This window comes from Pleurodeles waltl, chromosome 5 (assembly GCF_031143425.1).
Source record: "Pleurodeles waltl isolate 20211129_DDA chromosome 5, aPleWal1.hap1.20221129, whole genome shotgun sequence".
Lineage (NCBI taxonomy): Eukaryota > Metazoa > Chordata > Amphibia > Caudata > Salamandridae > Pleurodeles > Pleurodeles waltl.
Window position 1 is genome coordinate 132,253,856 of NC_090444.1, and position 14,786 is coordinate 132,268,641.

The 14,786-nt window shown below is 43.5% G+C and overlaps 1 protein-coding gene across 1 annotated transcript in view; it reads left to right on the plus strand.

Annotated features, from left to right (window-relative positions):
• Positions 1-14,786, plus strand: part of XDH (xanthine dehydrogenase) — a 411,630-nt gene that overhangs the window by 72,933 nt on the left and 323,911 nt on the right. Inside the window, exon 7 of the mRNA XM_069233805.1 lies at positions 12,290-12,361. Coding sequence (XP_069089906.1) covers positions 12,290-12,361 — 72 coding nt within the window. The remainder of the gene's footprint in view (positions 1-12,289; positions 12,362-14,786) is intronic.

Here is a 14,786-nt window from a genome sequence, read left to right on the forward strand (position 1 = left end):
GTAGTGCACTCTATTGACTTAAATATGGTGCATTCCTGCCCTTTCCCTGCCACGTGGTGCAGCGCAGTGCAGGAAGGTGACTTGCTGTGCTGCACTTTATGACAAACTCATAAATATGCCCATATTATTGTAAAGCTAGGATTAAATGTTGGCTTTTTATGCTTGAATTACCTGTTAGCGCAAAAACCTCAGCTATTCAGTCTAAACTTGCTAATGCATTCTATTTCTTTAATACATGGAACTAGGTATTGTGTTAATTCTGTCATTTCGTGTAAGAGCCTGCAGCACCAATGCCTTAGCCACTCTGGATCAAAAGTCAGGTACCTGGAGACCGCAAGTTCATGAGATGTTTTCTTGGAGGATTGATCCCCAATTTAACTGTTGCTTTTACAGTGGCTTCTAGGTGACTCATTGAAAATTCATCTTTGATTTTAGGTCACACCACTGAGTCATCCACTGACAGGAAAGAACATGCATTGCTGTTTCTGCCTTTTCTACCATTATTATCTGCTATCAATTCAAACTGAGTTATACCGTCATCTTGGACATTCAATGCAAAAATAAAAAATATCTCAGGATAAATAACTATATTTGAGATTAACTTTTTAAGGGATTGAATGTGGTTGTCGGATATTTTTCACTGCTTTATAATATAGTGAGATCCTCATTACATATCTGGCAGAATAGGTGAGGTATTTACTACATGTGGTAAATAGTATTTCCCCAGAATGAGGTATTTGTTACGTGTGATAAATATCTCCTAGTTCAAACTTTTTATCTTGTGAATGAGGCATACATGCGGCATCGGTGTTTAGCACAACAAATTCTGCATGTTTTGCCTTCATAACAGGTCTTTTCCCCCAGATAAACGTTGCAGGTTTGACCTGCTGGGATTTATCAGAGGAAAACTGGGTGTAGTAATTGGCACACAACTCCTTATTCAAATCCTTGTGTAAACATGTATTTGCACAGGACTTGGAATTTAGCCCTGCACACAAATTCGGGGGCTAATATAGAAGTGGATCAGCATTTACAGTGTGAGGCAAGCAAATGATTGAGGTGGGCCTGCATTACTTGTAATTCTGATTCAGCAGGTAGCTCGTTTTTCTGGCAAAAATCTAGATTACCTCCTGATTCAAGGCTCGGAGGGCAGTCTCCACCATGAGGGTCTTTACCTTCCCTGCTAGCCTGTTCATAATCATCAAATGATTCACCCATTCCCGATAGGTGAATTGTGGATGTCTATGGATCCCCACAGTCAAACAATATTTGAAAACTACAGAAGGAAACCAACAATTGGTAAATTTCGGACTTTATTCTGGGATCTTTGTGAACTTGCCCCAAGGTTAACAGTAGACATGGTGGTCGACTTAACATGTTGATCCACATATTTAAATAACAGTGTAATATGAAAGCATAGGAGTGCAAGTGTGGTTAGGTAATAATTAGGGAGAGTTGTGGACTACAAGAAGGTACAATACATTATTTATAGCTTTGAAAATCAGAATTAGGAGTTTGTAGGTTAATTGGTTGTTTTTGCAGAAACAAGCCGATTTCATGTGAAGAGTAGTTTAATGAATTGGATTATTTGTTTGGGGTGGGAGACTACCGACCTCAAGTAATAATCACAACCCTTGTCAGGGTGAACCCTCAAAGTCACTGAATCAAACAGAGCTCAGGCCCTGGACACTTCAGCGCATAATAAACAGGATTAACTTAGAGCAATGTGTAAAGTATTCATTCAGTTCCAAAATGGTAATAGAGTCAAAATGCTAAACAATACAAATCCCACACCATGTTAGTAAAACAGAGTAAAATGTAATAAACAAAATTACATAAAAAAGATAAAAGTAGTCATATAAGGGGAAAAGAAGGTACATTTTAAGTAGAAATAGCAGTAAAAAACTCAATGATAATCAATGGTCATGGTAGACCAGGATCTAGGCGCAAGTTGAGGTTGATTGTGATGGAGCGTGGATTGGATACACCAAGCCATTTCATCATGGTAAAACATTTTACCTTCTGATTTAGTCATTTAAGTCCAAATCCATCACAGGACTACACTTCTAAAGCCTCCACGACCTCAGAGGAGGCACTTAAAGACTCACAGCGTGTAAGACAGAGGCCACAAACAAGGTCCAGTCCAGGTCCAATTGCCTATAATAAACCCAGAGACATAGCAGTAATAATACTAACCAAGCCAAGTATCAAAGTACCTGAATCTCAGTTCGAAAGTACTCAGGAATGTGGCGAAAAGAAGAAAGATCTAGGGTAGGAAAGGATCCAATAGGGTCTTGCTAGTTGCTGTCTGATTGTTCTGTCTTCCCTGTGTGTTGCCCTTCTGTCCTCTAGCCGATCCACATTAGTGATCGAGCTGGGAATAGTACTAGCACAGTGGTACTAACAACCAGACTAGCTGTAGGTTTTGTGCAGTGCAGTGATTGTTTAATCAATCAGTCATAGATATCACTGGATGGCTACACACCTAAACCAGGCACTGAACCGAAACTCTGTTGATACTGTGAATACAAAAGATCACACAGCAGAAGGAAATACTACAATGTATAATGTAACAACAGGGTGCGTGGCAACAAGACAACACTGAGTTAAATCATTCTCCTCCTGTGCCCTACTAGATTGTAGCACCCCCTGCCAGTATGAGCTCCATATTCAGTTAGGCAAGGAGCAGTAGACAAGTAGTAGTAGATGTAAAAAGCAAGGTGCAGCAGGTCGCAAGTAGCAAGTAAACAGGTGGCTAACTGTCCTTCACACCACCTTATACTCCAGACCTGAAGATTTGGACCACCAGCACAGCAGTCTCATAAAATTGCACCCCATTGCGCCAGGAGGAGCAGGAATAACCTCTGATAACTCTGATGCTAGCAATCCCCTAGCGTTTTCTGTCTACAGCTGCAGACACATCGGAGACCTTAGATGCAGGGTAGGTTGGAAGGACCACAGCACCTAAAGATTGAATTTCCCTCAATAGAGGAACAGCCAGCATCTAAGTGACCTCCAAGGGGCATCGATACCTGAACTAGGAGGGTCCCTTGACATAGAAGGATACAACATTAGAGTGAGATTTCATTGACTTCTTACATTGCACATTATCATAGAGTATTTTTACTTTCTTAGTGAGGGTTAGGCTTTGATATAGGTCCTGATGAATCACTACTAGATCCCTCAGACTGAGTTTAGGCGAGAAACATGTCGATCGAGATCCATATATCTGTAGCGTAAGGATTCCCCACACACAGATTGTTTCTGGATATAAACCCTTGAATTAAGGAGTAGAAACATTATCCCAATTTTGTTAGCGAATCAGACCACAATATTCTGAGTTTCCCTGTTTTTCTGTTTTTAACCTTGACACAGGTACTGTATTTCATTAAAGATAGTTGTTTTGGGCACCTATACTCAATTTTAAGTGTATATATTTCCTTCAGCCCCTCTCACATTCACTCACTACCAGCAATTATTCTACAAAAGATTTCCAGCTCAGAGCCCTCTAGCAGGGCATTGTAGTGCCGGCTTGACGAGGAGCATGGCCCAATGAAGCATGTCAACTATGGGTGGGTGAGGGCTATTGTTCCTATAACTTAAATATGGTAGGGGGCCTTTTAGACTGCTGCCTAATTGGTAGTACTGAGTCTACATTTTTGGAACAACACGTCTCAAGTGAGTTACAGTTAGCCACTGCCGCTACAACATGTGGGACTGATGAGTTAGAATCCCCACAGTCAGTGATCAGGACTTTCAAGGCTGCCAATACCGTGAGCCAATGGAGCTGGCAGGGGAGCGCTCGAGTGACCAAGCTGTTTTGGTTGCTATGCTGCCCCACTTCTGCATCCAACTGACACCTCCCTTTTGCATTTCGCACACCTACCATGCTGATGCCCCCAGACCTAAGTGTGCGCCACCCTGGTGTCCTGACACACAGGATCTTCTAAATGTCTAAACCAGAGACAGAAGTCTGGTAGTGGAAAAGTAGGATTGCTCAGCAACTAGACAGTGGATACCCAAGAACTGTCTTGCCATTCTGTTCCCTTCCTTTCAGGTGCACCCTAAGTGTTATATTTAAAACCCAGAGATGGAAGTCTGATCCGACAAAAGCAGCAATCTTGACCAAAATGACAGTGAATACGGAACAATTGTTCTAGCCCGGCCCTTTCCTTTCAAATGAGCTCAAACTCTTATGTGTGAACACAGCAGACCTGTCAAGCAGGATTTGACATTCAAGCAGGATTTGATACTGTAATGTAAAAAAGGATGTTCACAGCTTCCACCCTTCTGCTGAGCTCAAAGGAATCTTTCCTGCAGATTCAGCAGTCAATCACAGTGACCTATTGTGTAGCTCCTGGGAGGAATTTCACATCTCGTTTACACCTCTTCAAATGCTATTTACTGACTGGCAGAAGCTGGAGTGCAAATGCTACCTAGTCTCCACAATCTCCAGGCAAGGAAAAGATAACTTTTTAAAAGTTACTTCCCTTAATATTTATGAAAAATTAAACTTCACTATTGAATTGTTTCTTTTAACAGCTATTAAAATAGTTGTTTAATTATTGTTTATCTAGTTCCACTCACAAGATGCAATAGTATGAATTGAATCTGTCTGCTGTTTTTTTTTTTACATGGGACAGCTAGGCCTGCCACTGTGGAAAATAGCTTTTAGGTGCTAGTCATTATGTGGACATGTTAACATTAAATTTGTACATGTCCTACTTTTAGATACCATGAACAATAGCTTGTGAGCTACACAGCCTACATAGGGATGACATATTAATATTTAAAAGGAAGGTTTAAACCTGTCAAAAGGATTTATTTTGATGGGTCAAATTACAGTTTTTCCGCTGCCTACAACAGTCAAGCTACAATGGTAGGCTCGAAGCTATGTTTGTACTGTTACTGTAGTGAAAAGCGTAATAGGTATTGCAGTCTCATAGTCACATTTAACTTCCAGACCCTCTGTACATCTTGTACCATATACTATGCACTTATAGGTATGTTAATTTTACTGATAAAACATAGGTTACTGGTTGACTAGGGTGTGAGCCCTAGTCAAGCAGAAACCACAATCCTAGTCATGGTAAGGCTCAAGCAAACCCCAAACTAACTCACCCCCTTGTGTTTTGGCACAGAGCAGTCAGGCTTAACCTAGCGGCAATGTGTGAACTATTTGTTCAACAGTTTAAACAGTAAAGCAGTGACAACACTACCCAAAAAGATCTCACACCAGGTTTAGAAAAACAGAGCATAATTTAATAAGCAAAACAAGACCAAAATGACAAAAAGCCAATTAATAAGAATCTGAGATATTGAATTAAAACGTTTTTGTTGGCAGTAGCGCAAAAACGCGTAAAGCCCCAACTGGGGATATCTAGTTGCACCAGACTGGGGCAAAGTTACAGGTTCAGGTTGACCGTGATGGAGCCCAGGCCGGCTACAGGGACCAAGTTAGGCCAGCTGAACAGAGTATCTTAAATCCTCAGATGCGTTGTGCATTGCTTCGATCCACCTCAAAGATGAATTGCACAACTGAGGTGATGCATTGATTCCAATATGCGGCGAGGCTGCAGTGCGAGATCCTGTTACATCGACACTGAGGATCCCAACAACAGAGCTTGCGTTGCGAAGCCTGGCGTCAGGGGATGCGTTGTGCAGTGGGAGCGATGAGTCACTTTCGAGGAGTCCACATATGGTGGTCAGCGCCACCTCCCCTCCAGGGGAGGATATGCGCATGTACTTCCACCCTGCCCAGACAGGGGGACAGTGCCCATGGCCCACGGTCACTAATGGAGAACAGACCCAACCTTATGGATGCCGACCCCCCTCTTTAGGTAGTCCATCTTTTTTCACCCACCATGCCACCTCAGTTTGGGCCTAGCCAGATGCAAATCAGTTTTGACCCTGCCCCTCATGGGAACAGTCCAGCCTGAATTGCTAGACCAGGTTCTCCCTGACCTGGAACACAACCAACCCAGGACCAGTTTTGAGCTTTGCTGTGGGCTCTTCAGTAGGGTATAGCTTTCTTCCAGTGGCACAGTGAGCCCAGCACACAGAGTCAAATGCAAAAAAAGTTGATGGATGGAATGCTTGAACTAAATTCAGCCACTGGCAATTGCTCAGGCCACATTCCAATCCATCTTTTTACACTTACCATGCCACCTCAGTTTGGACCCAGCCATATGGAAATCAGTATTGATCTTCTCCTCATGGGAATAGGCCAGCCCAAACTACTAGGCCAGATACACCTTGAACCAGAACAGAAGCAACCCTGGGCTGTTTTCCCCCTTATTATGGGCTCTTCAGCCAGGTATAGCTTGGTTTCAGTGACTCAGTGAGCCCGTACCCATGAACGGGTGTTAGAAATGGGGTCTTTGGTTGGCAGTCAGTTTACCCCGTGTCCAAGCAAGGACCCTCACTTTAGTCAGGGTAAAAGAGAATCACCCTCAGCTAACCCTGCTTACCCCATTCCTAGCTTGGCATGAGCAGTAGGCTTATTTTCAGAGTGCTAGGTGTAAAGTATTTGTACCAACACACACAGTAACTTAATGAAAACACTACAAAATGACCCAACACAGGTTTAGAGAAATAGAAAATATTTATCTAAATAAAACAAGACCAAAACGACAATACACAAGTCAAGTTATCACTAAAAATGCAAAAAGAGTCTTCATGTAATTTTAAACACACACTAATGCTGTTAGCGTGAAAATGTACCTTGAGCGCATCAAAAATAACCCTGCTCGGGTGAGTGTGTGTCAAAAAGGGCTTGCGATGTGTCGATTTCACTCACTCACAAGACCTTGCGTCGTTTCTCCATTCATCGGGTCGGCGGGCATTGTTTCTTCTCTACACAGGCGAGCGATGCGTCGATCCGGTCAGCACTCTCGGGTCCGGGCAGGCCTTGCATCGTTTTTACACGCCCAGCGGTGTTTGTGTCAGAAATTCAGCTGCAGGATGGTCCAAAAACCACGCAGCGCGGGTTGTGGTCTCACCAGCCTCAATCAGTGATGCTGCGCGTTGTTTCTCCAGCCGCGGGCGTCGATCTTCCGGTCGCGTTGCAGACGAGCATTGATTTTCAGCCGCGAAGCCAGCGGTGCATTGATTTTTCATCTGCAGATCGGAGTTGCAGCAACCTTTATCCCGCACGGCAGACTGTGCGTGGATTTCTCACTCTTGGGCTGCCAGCATCTCCTTTCAGGGTCCCAGGAACTGGATGGGCATCACTTGGCAGAGTAGGAGTCTCTCCAGAGACTCCAGGTGCTCGCAGAGAGAAGTCTTTGCTGTCCCTGAGACTTCAAACAACAGGAGGCAAGCTCTAAATCAAGCCCTTGGACATCTTCACAAGAAGGAAGGCAACACAAACTCCAGTCTTTGTCCTCTAGCACAGGCAGAAGCAGCAACTGCAGGATAGCTCCACAAAGCACAGTCACAGGCAGGGCAGCTCTTCTTCCTCAGCTCTTCTGCAGGCAGAGGTTCCTCTTGGTTTCCAGAAGTGTTCTGAAGTCTGTGATTTTGGGTGCCCTTCTTATACCCATTTTGCCCTTTGAAGTAGGCTTCAAAGGAAAGTCTCTCTTGATTGTTAAATCCTGTCTTGCCCAGACACACACCAGGGGGTTGAAGACTGCATTGTGTGAGGACAGGCACAGCCCTTTCAGGTGTGAGTGACCACTCCTACCCTCCCTCCTAGCACAGATGGCTCATCAGGAAATGCAGACTACACCCCAGCCCCCTTTGTGTCATTTTCTAGTGAGAGGTGCAACCAGCCCAACTGTCAAACTGACCAAGACAGGGAATCCACAAACAGGCAGAGTCACAGAAATGGTTTAAGCAAGAAAATGCTCACTTTCTAAAAGTGGCATTTTCAAACACACAATCTCAAAATCAAATTTACTAAAAGATGTATTTTTAAATTGTGAGCTCAGAGACCCCAAACTCCACATGTCTATCCGCTCCCAAAGGGAATCTACACTTTAATCAAATTGAAAGGTAGCCCCATGTTAACCTATGAGAGTGACAGGCTGTGAAAAAGTGAAAAAACAAATGTAGCAATATTTCACTGTCAGGACATATAAAACACATCACTATATGTCCTACCTTAACCATGCATTGCACCCTGCCCTTGGGGCTACCTAGGGCCTACCTTAGGGGTGTCATACATGTAAGAAAAGGGAAGGTTTAGGCCTGGCAAGTGGGTACACTTTCCAAGTCGAATTTACAGTTAAAACTTCACACACAGACACTGCAGTGGCAGGTCTGAGACATGATTACAGAGCTACTTAGGTGGGTGGCACAACCAGTGCTGCAGGCCCACTAGTAGCATTTGACTTACAGGCCCTGGGCACCTCTAGTGCACTGTACTAGGGACTTACTAGTAAATCAAATATGCCAATCATGGATGAACCAATTGCATACATATATGTTGTATAGGAGCACTTGCACTTTTGCATTGCTTAGCAATGGTAAAAGGGCCCAGAGTAACAAAAATAGCAAAAACAGAGTCCAGCACACATCAACAACCTGGTAAACAGAGGCACAAAGTTAAGGGAGACCATGCCAAGGATGAAAAATCTAACACTGTACATACCCGCTGCAGTTAGTATCAAATGCAAAAACAACAAAGTGAAGGAAGAAATGCTTAAACTAATCCCAGCCTCTGGCAGCCTCTCAGGTCACATCCCAACCCATCTTTTTTTCATTGACTGTACCACATCAGTTTGGACCCAGACATATGCAAATCAAGCTTGACCCTGCTCCTCATGAGAACAGTCCAGCCCAAGTTCCCGGAGCAAGTCCTTCCAGAACTGGAAGACAGGTAAGCCAGGACTGGTTTCACCCTTGTTATGTGCTCTTCAGCCGCTTATAGCTTGATTTCACTGGAAGTATGAGCTTGGACCCATGTCAGTGCATATGTGGCACACTGAGGGTGTCAAATGCAAAAACAATGAAGTGATTGATGGAATGCTTGTAATAATCTCAGCTACTGGCAAGCACTCCGGGCCACATCCTAATCCATCTTTTTTTGCCCACTGCGCCACCTCAGTTTGGACCCAGCCATATGCAAATCTATCTTGATTCTTTTCCTCATGGGACCAGTCAAGCCCAAACTGCCAGACCAGGTCCTCCCTGAACCAGAACAGAAGCAACCAAGGACCGGTTTTCCCCTTGTTATGGGCTCTTCAGCAAAGTATAGCTTGGTTAGTCTGGGACCCACATCTGGGTATACCCAGTGCACTTAGGGCATCAAATGCAAAAACAACAAGGTGATGGATGGAATGCTTGGATTACTCTCAGCGACTGGCAATCTCTATGGCCGCATCCCAATCCATCTTTTTTCACTCACCATGTCACTTCAGTTTGGACCCAGCCATATACAAATCAGCCTTGACTCTGCTGCTCATGGGAACAGTCCAGCCTGAGCACCCAGACACGGTTCTCCCTGAACTGAAACACAAGCAACCAGGATCAGCTTCCCCCTAGTTTTGAGCTCTTCAGCTGGGTATAACTTGGTTCCAGTGGCATAGTGAGCCCTGGAGCCACACTTGGGCATTCCTGACGCACGTAGGGCGTCACATGCAAAAATGCCAAACATTGTGATGGATGGAACACTTGAAGTAACTTCAACCACTTTAAATTGTTCGGGGTCATTGTTCGGGTTTTTTATGCCCACCAGATTGTACCTAGCCATGTGCAAATCAGTTTTGACCCTGCTTCTCATGGGAACAGTCCAGCTCAAACTACCAGTCCAGGTCCTCCCTAAACCAGAAGACAAACAACACAGAACAGGTTTCACCCCTGTTATGGGCATTTCCGCCAGGTATAGGCAGGTTCATTGGCACAGTGAGCAAGGACACATATCTGGGCATACCCAAACAGTAACAAGTATTCAGAGACAGACAGAGGCACAGAATGGTTAAAGTAAGAAAATGCCAACTTTCTAAATTTACCACATGTTGTAATTGTAAATTGTGAGTCCAGAGACACTAAACTCAAATATCTATTGGTCCCATTTGGAAATTACAGTTATACAATGTACGGGAGAGATAGGCCTTGCAGTAGTAAAAAAACAAATGTAAGAGATTTTCACTACCTGGACATGTAAAACTTAAAAGTACATGTCCAACTTTTTAAATATGCTGCACCCTGCCTCTCGGCTGTTTAGGGCATACCATAGGGGTAACTTATATGTATTAAAAAGGGAGCTTTGGGCATGGCAAGAGTTTCATCTTGCCATTTCGAAATGGCAGTTTAAGACTGCACACACAGGCTGCTAGGGCAGGCCTGAGACATGTAAAGGGCTATTTTAGTGAATGGCACCATAAGTACTTCAGGAACACAACTAGCATTTAATTTACAGGCCCTGGTTACATGTTGTACCACTTCACTAGAGACTTATAAGTCAATTGTTTGGTTGCTTACATTCGGATGTAAGCCAATTTCGTCATGTTTAAAGAGCATTTTATCACTGGTTAGCAGTGGTGAGTCCTAAAGTGCTAAGAGCTAACAAAAATGGTTTCAGAAAACAGGAGGGTGAAGGTAAATGGTTTGAGGATGGCTCTGCAAAAAGGCTAAGTCCTTCAGTGACCAGAAAAAAATGTATTTTTCCTACAAGCAGGATGTAGAAGCATGCTTCAGATTGGTAAAGCAAATTCTGTACTTTGTCCAATTAAATGAATGAGTTTTGAGGAAGGCCAGATATGATATGTTTCTGTAGTCCAATTCGCTCAGAAGGAGTGACCGGAGTAGAGTATTGATCACATGAAACGGGATGTGATCTTTTGGCCTTGTAAAAGGGCATGTGAGGTGGAATTTATGTCTAATGAGTTCTTGATGCCCAGCAGCAGTGGCTGGGAAGGGATGCAGGATGGCAGGGTGATACTTTGGAAGAAGTACCAGAGATGAGGGCATGATCGTGTAGGGGGTCTCGGGAAAGGAACTGGCAGATTAGCAGGTTCCGATTTAGAAAGGAAGGAATAATTTCCATGTTGGAAGAGTTTTTGGATGTAATGGACTCGACTAAAAGGCACAAAATAAAAAATGCCCTCAAAATACTTATGGTTTATATTTGTATTCAACAGATCAATATTTTTCCCTTGTAATTCCACCTCATTATCTTAATTTAATCACAGTGATCCTCGAGCTCAATATTTTTTTGCACAAGATGTGTATGACAAAAAGATTATTGCTCAATACAAAGCATTTCTTAAGATTTTAGACTATTTTACAAGAACGAGAGTTTACATAGATAACGTAATCAGTTCTTCACTACGAGCATAATTCACTTATCATTTATAAATGCAATCTAGGGATGTAAAGGGGACACTCATGAACTATGGAATAATCCAGTATTAACTGCCTCCTTTCACAAAGCAGTTATATGTGTTCTTGAAAGTCAACTGCGCTCTTTCCTTATCTTGGTTAGGTGGTCCCTTTCATGTTGAACACAAGGACATTTTCTCACATAATCCTCTCCTTCAGATCGTAACACTGAAATTACTGGTGTGGAAATCCTGCCCACGGTGATAAAAGCACATCCCTTCTCACTAACACGCCAGCCCTCCTCACGGCACCTTTGCTCCCTTCACCTTTGAACCACAACCTCACCCAACATCACCCAAACAAACCACGCCATTTACGTCCTTTGTTCTTTTGGGAAGCAGACATAAGCCATTTTACAAGTATGCGAACAATGCTCTTCAAGATGTTCTGCACTTATATTTGGCCACGTGGTGTAAATTGGAAGGGCTTTCAGTGGGTCAGGGATTAAGAGGCAGAGGTTAGGAGTGTTAGTAGAATTTTTGTAAAAGGTGCATGCTTGGAATGTGTCTGGCTGAGACTGAGGGGAGCATGCAGCACCAGATAGCTGGGAAGAGATGCCTACTAAGGGTCTTTCCTCTACCAGGGGCAAGGCAGTCTCACTTCACAAATGTGTTTTTAAAGCTCATTTTAAATATTTTATTATAGGGCATACAACATTTCCATCATATAATGTACTCATCCCAGTGTTGTTTAGGTTAGACGGGAAAGGAATTAACCGTAACGTTTTCTCTTTTTTGTGACTGCTCCTATTTTGGCACAAATATCAGTGATGCTCCTACGGCCACAATGGGAGAATATATTTTGCCACTTGGCAACTCAGACTGCCTGTGAATGGGAAGGATTGTCTAATGGCACTTAAATGCTCATCGAAAACTACAGCGAGCGTGTTTCTCCTTGAAGAGACGTATAAGAAACGGTGTTGTAAAAACTCGCCTTTTATTGTAATTCTTAATTTTTATCTCAGGATACTGGCGGGTGCTGTGGACAAAAAGGAAAGAACCAAGGATGTTGCATGGACAAGGAAGAGAAAGCAAATGTAAGGGGGACAATGACTTCCTTTTATGTTTTATCAAAAATATGTCTTCTCGAATAGACCACTTGCAGTTGCATTTTCTGCTTCTTTTTCTAACAGTCATTTAATTTGCTTTTATTTTGTATATAAGAAGGACACAGACGAATACATACTTACCGGCAGCCATTTTCTACCTCACATCAAGAATAGCTAATTACTTTATTGCTAATTAGCAACAAAAATATTCACAGGCGTCCCTTATTATTTCCCCAACTCCATGTTTAGGCCTGGCAAGCCGGAGTCAGGTACTTGTCTAAGGTTTTTAAAGCAATACATCATAGATAATATACTGAGAGGCAGAGTTAACTACCAAGCTATTGTGCAAATGGTACTCCAATATGAGGGAGGGAGTTAATTATGCATCATTACCTGCACCTGTGGACTCTTAATGACACTCCCTGCAATCATTACCCCAAACCGTAGGTGATGCCCCATAATGAGGGAAGAGCAATTAAGAGCCACAATTGCACTGCAGGTAGGGGAGATAAGGCTATTGGCATCCACATTGTCACTCCCCAGTGCTGCATTCAGTTGGTAAGAAAAAAGTGACATGTCAGATTTTTTTTCTATTGGTTATTAGGGCTTACATTCCCCTTAAGTAAAGGAAATGGAGGGGCCGAGACAGCAGTTTGCGAGAAAAGATCCGGAGCAGTGCAGGAGCCATTTATCTCCTCACACACAGTGGCCCTGATTGAGTTCTAGGCAAGTGGGGAAAGGCGATGAAGCAGAGCACACCAGTAGAGCAGGCAACTGGCAGCCACAGAATGCCCTTTTGGTGAACCTGTCATGGTAGGTGTGCCTCACAAAGGGATCACTGATTGGCTGTCCGGAGACCCACATACCTCAGAGGATACTAATAGGGTGTGTCTGTTTTACTCTCTTCTTATGTAACTTGGCCTTCCTCAGGCCCATGACTCCACAAGCACACTCTTTATACCAGTTGTAAGAAAATGTTTTAATGGTTCAGGGGGGTAAAACTCTTCTCAAGCAGCAACCTCAATCCTTGTGAGGGTGAAGTCACAAGGGGACTCCAAATTAACCTGTGCTTAATCCTTTGGTAGAATGGCACAGAGCAGTTGTGCTTAACTAAGAGGCAATGTGTAAAGTATTGTTGCAGCACTTCAAACAGTAATAAAGTGAAAACTCAATAAAAGAAAAATCCCACATCAATCTAGAAAACTAGAATACATTTTAATAAGTAGATCACGACTACAGCAACAAAAGTTAAATTAGTAGAATCAAAGATATGCAATTGTGAAGAATTAAGCAAAATTAGCACCAAAATCACAAAGCGCCAACGGTAGTTATGTGGTCATGCCGGACCGACACAAAGTCACAATCTCAGGTGAATGTAGTGGAACATGGGCAGGCAACAGGGACCCAGTTGGGCCCATTAAACAAGAGTACCTTTAATCCTGGTTCCAAAAAGATGTGGAGTCCTGTGTTGAGGATACGTCGCACAGCAGAGGAGATGTGATGTCGGGGCGAGGAGATGCGTAGTACAGTAGTGGTTTCGGGGAGCTGTGAAGTGTGATGCCATGTCCTTGCAACCAAATAGCCAAATAGTTCACACTTGTTCCCATCTATGATCCTCTCACCTGGAGGAGCATACTTAATTTTTAGAGTAAACAAAGCAGACTAAAACCTTCCTGCGATAGCGAATATAACAATTCTCAGGCCGTAATTATTCACAACCACATAAACAAGACATAAAAAACATCATCAATTTACTGTATTTTCTTTCATCCTTAATTTTCAATATTTATTTACAGTATGCATCTCAAGTCATAGTTTAGGTTCTTTAAAAGGAGTCATGGTAATCCACCCACCAGGCATCTGTGGCATCGACTGTAGACTGGGGGCCGTGTTCCCCCCAAACTAATTACGCTTCACAAGACGAGACTCACCTGCCCCCTCAAGATACAGGGGCGCGGGCCAGCATGAAAACTGTTCCCCAATCCAACCATGCCAGAGCCAACCCTAAGCAAGGGATCCCCACTGGCACCCGATGGTCCTGGGCAACCGGGCCATACTTTGGTCCCCTGGCGCTGTCTTCATCCCCCCAAATTCTAAATTCCAGGGCCATGTAATGGAGTACCGTGGGGGAAGCCATAGACATTCATGGTAGCGGTCGTCCCGAGCCCCTTTCCTACACCCTCAGCACCGCCACCCTGGTTTGAGCCAAAAGATTTTTGATACCGTCTTGAGTTTTCCTGCACTAGTATTCTTGATGCCAAGGTTATCCACCTGCTTTGTGCCCAAACATGACTCCTTCCCTCCCACAGGCCTGGTTGGTTTCCCGACCAACCACGCCTCCCCCCAAAGACAAGATGCTCAGTTCTGAGAGAGACACTCTATTGAAAATGCTACCAGGTTCTCAACAAACACA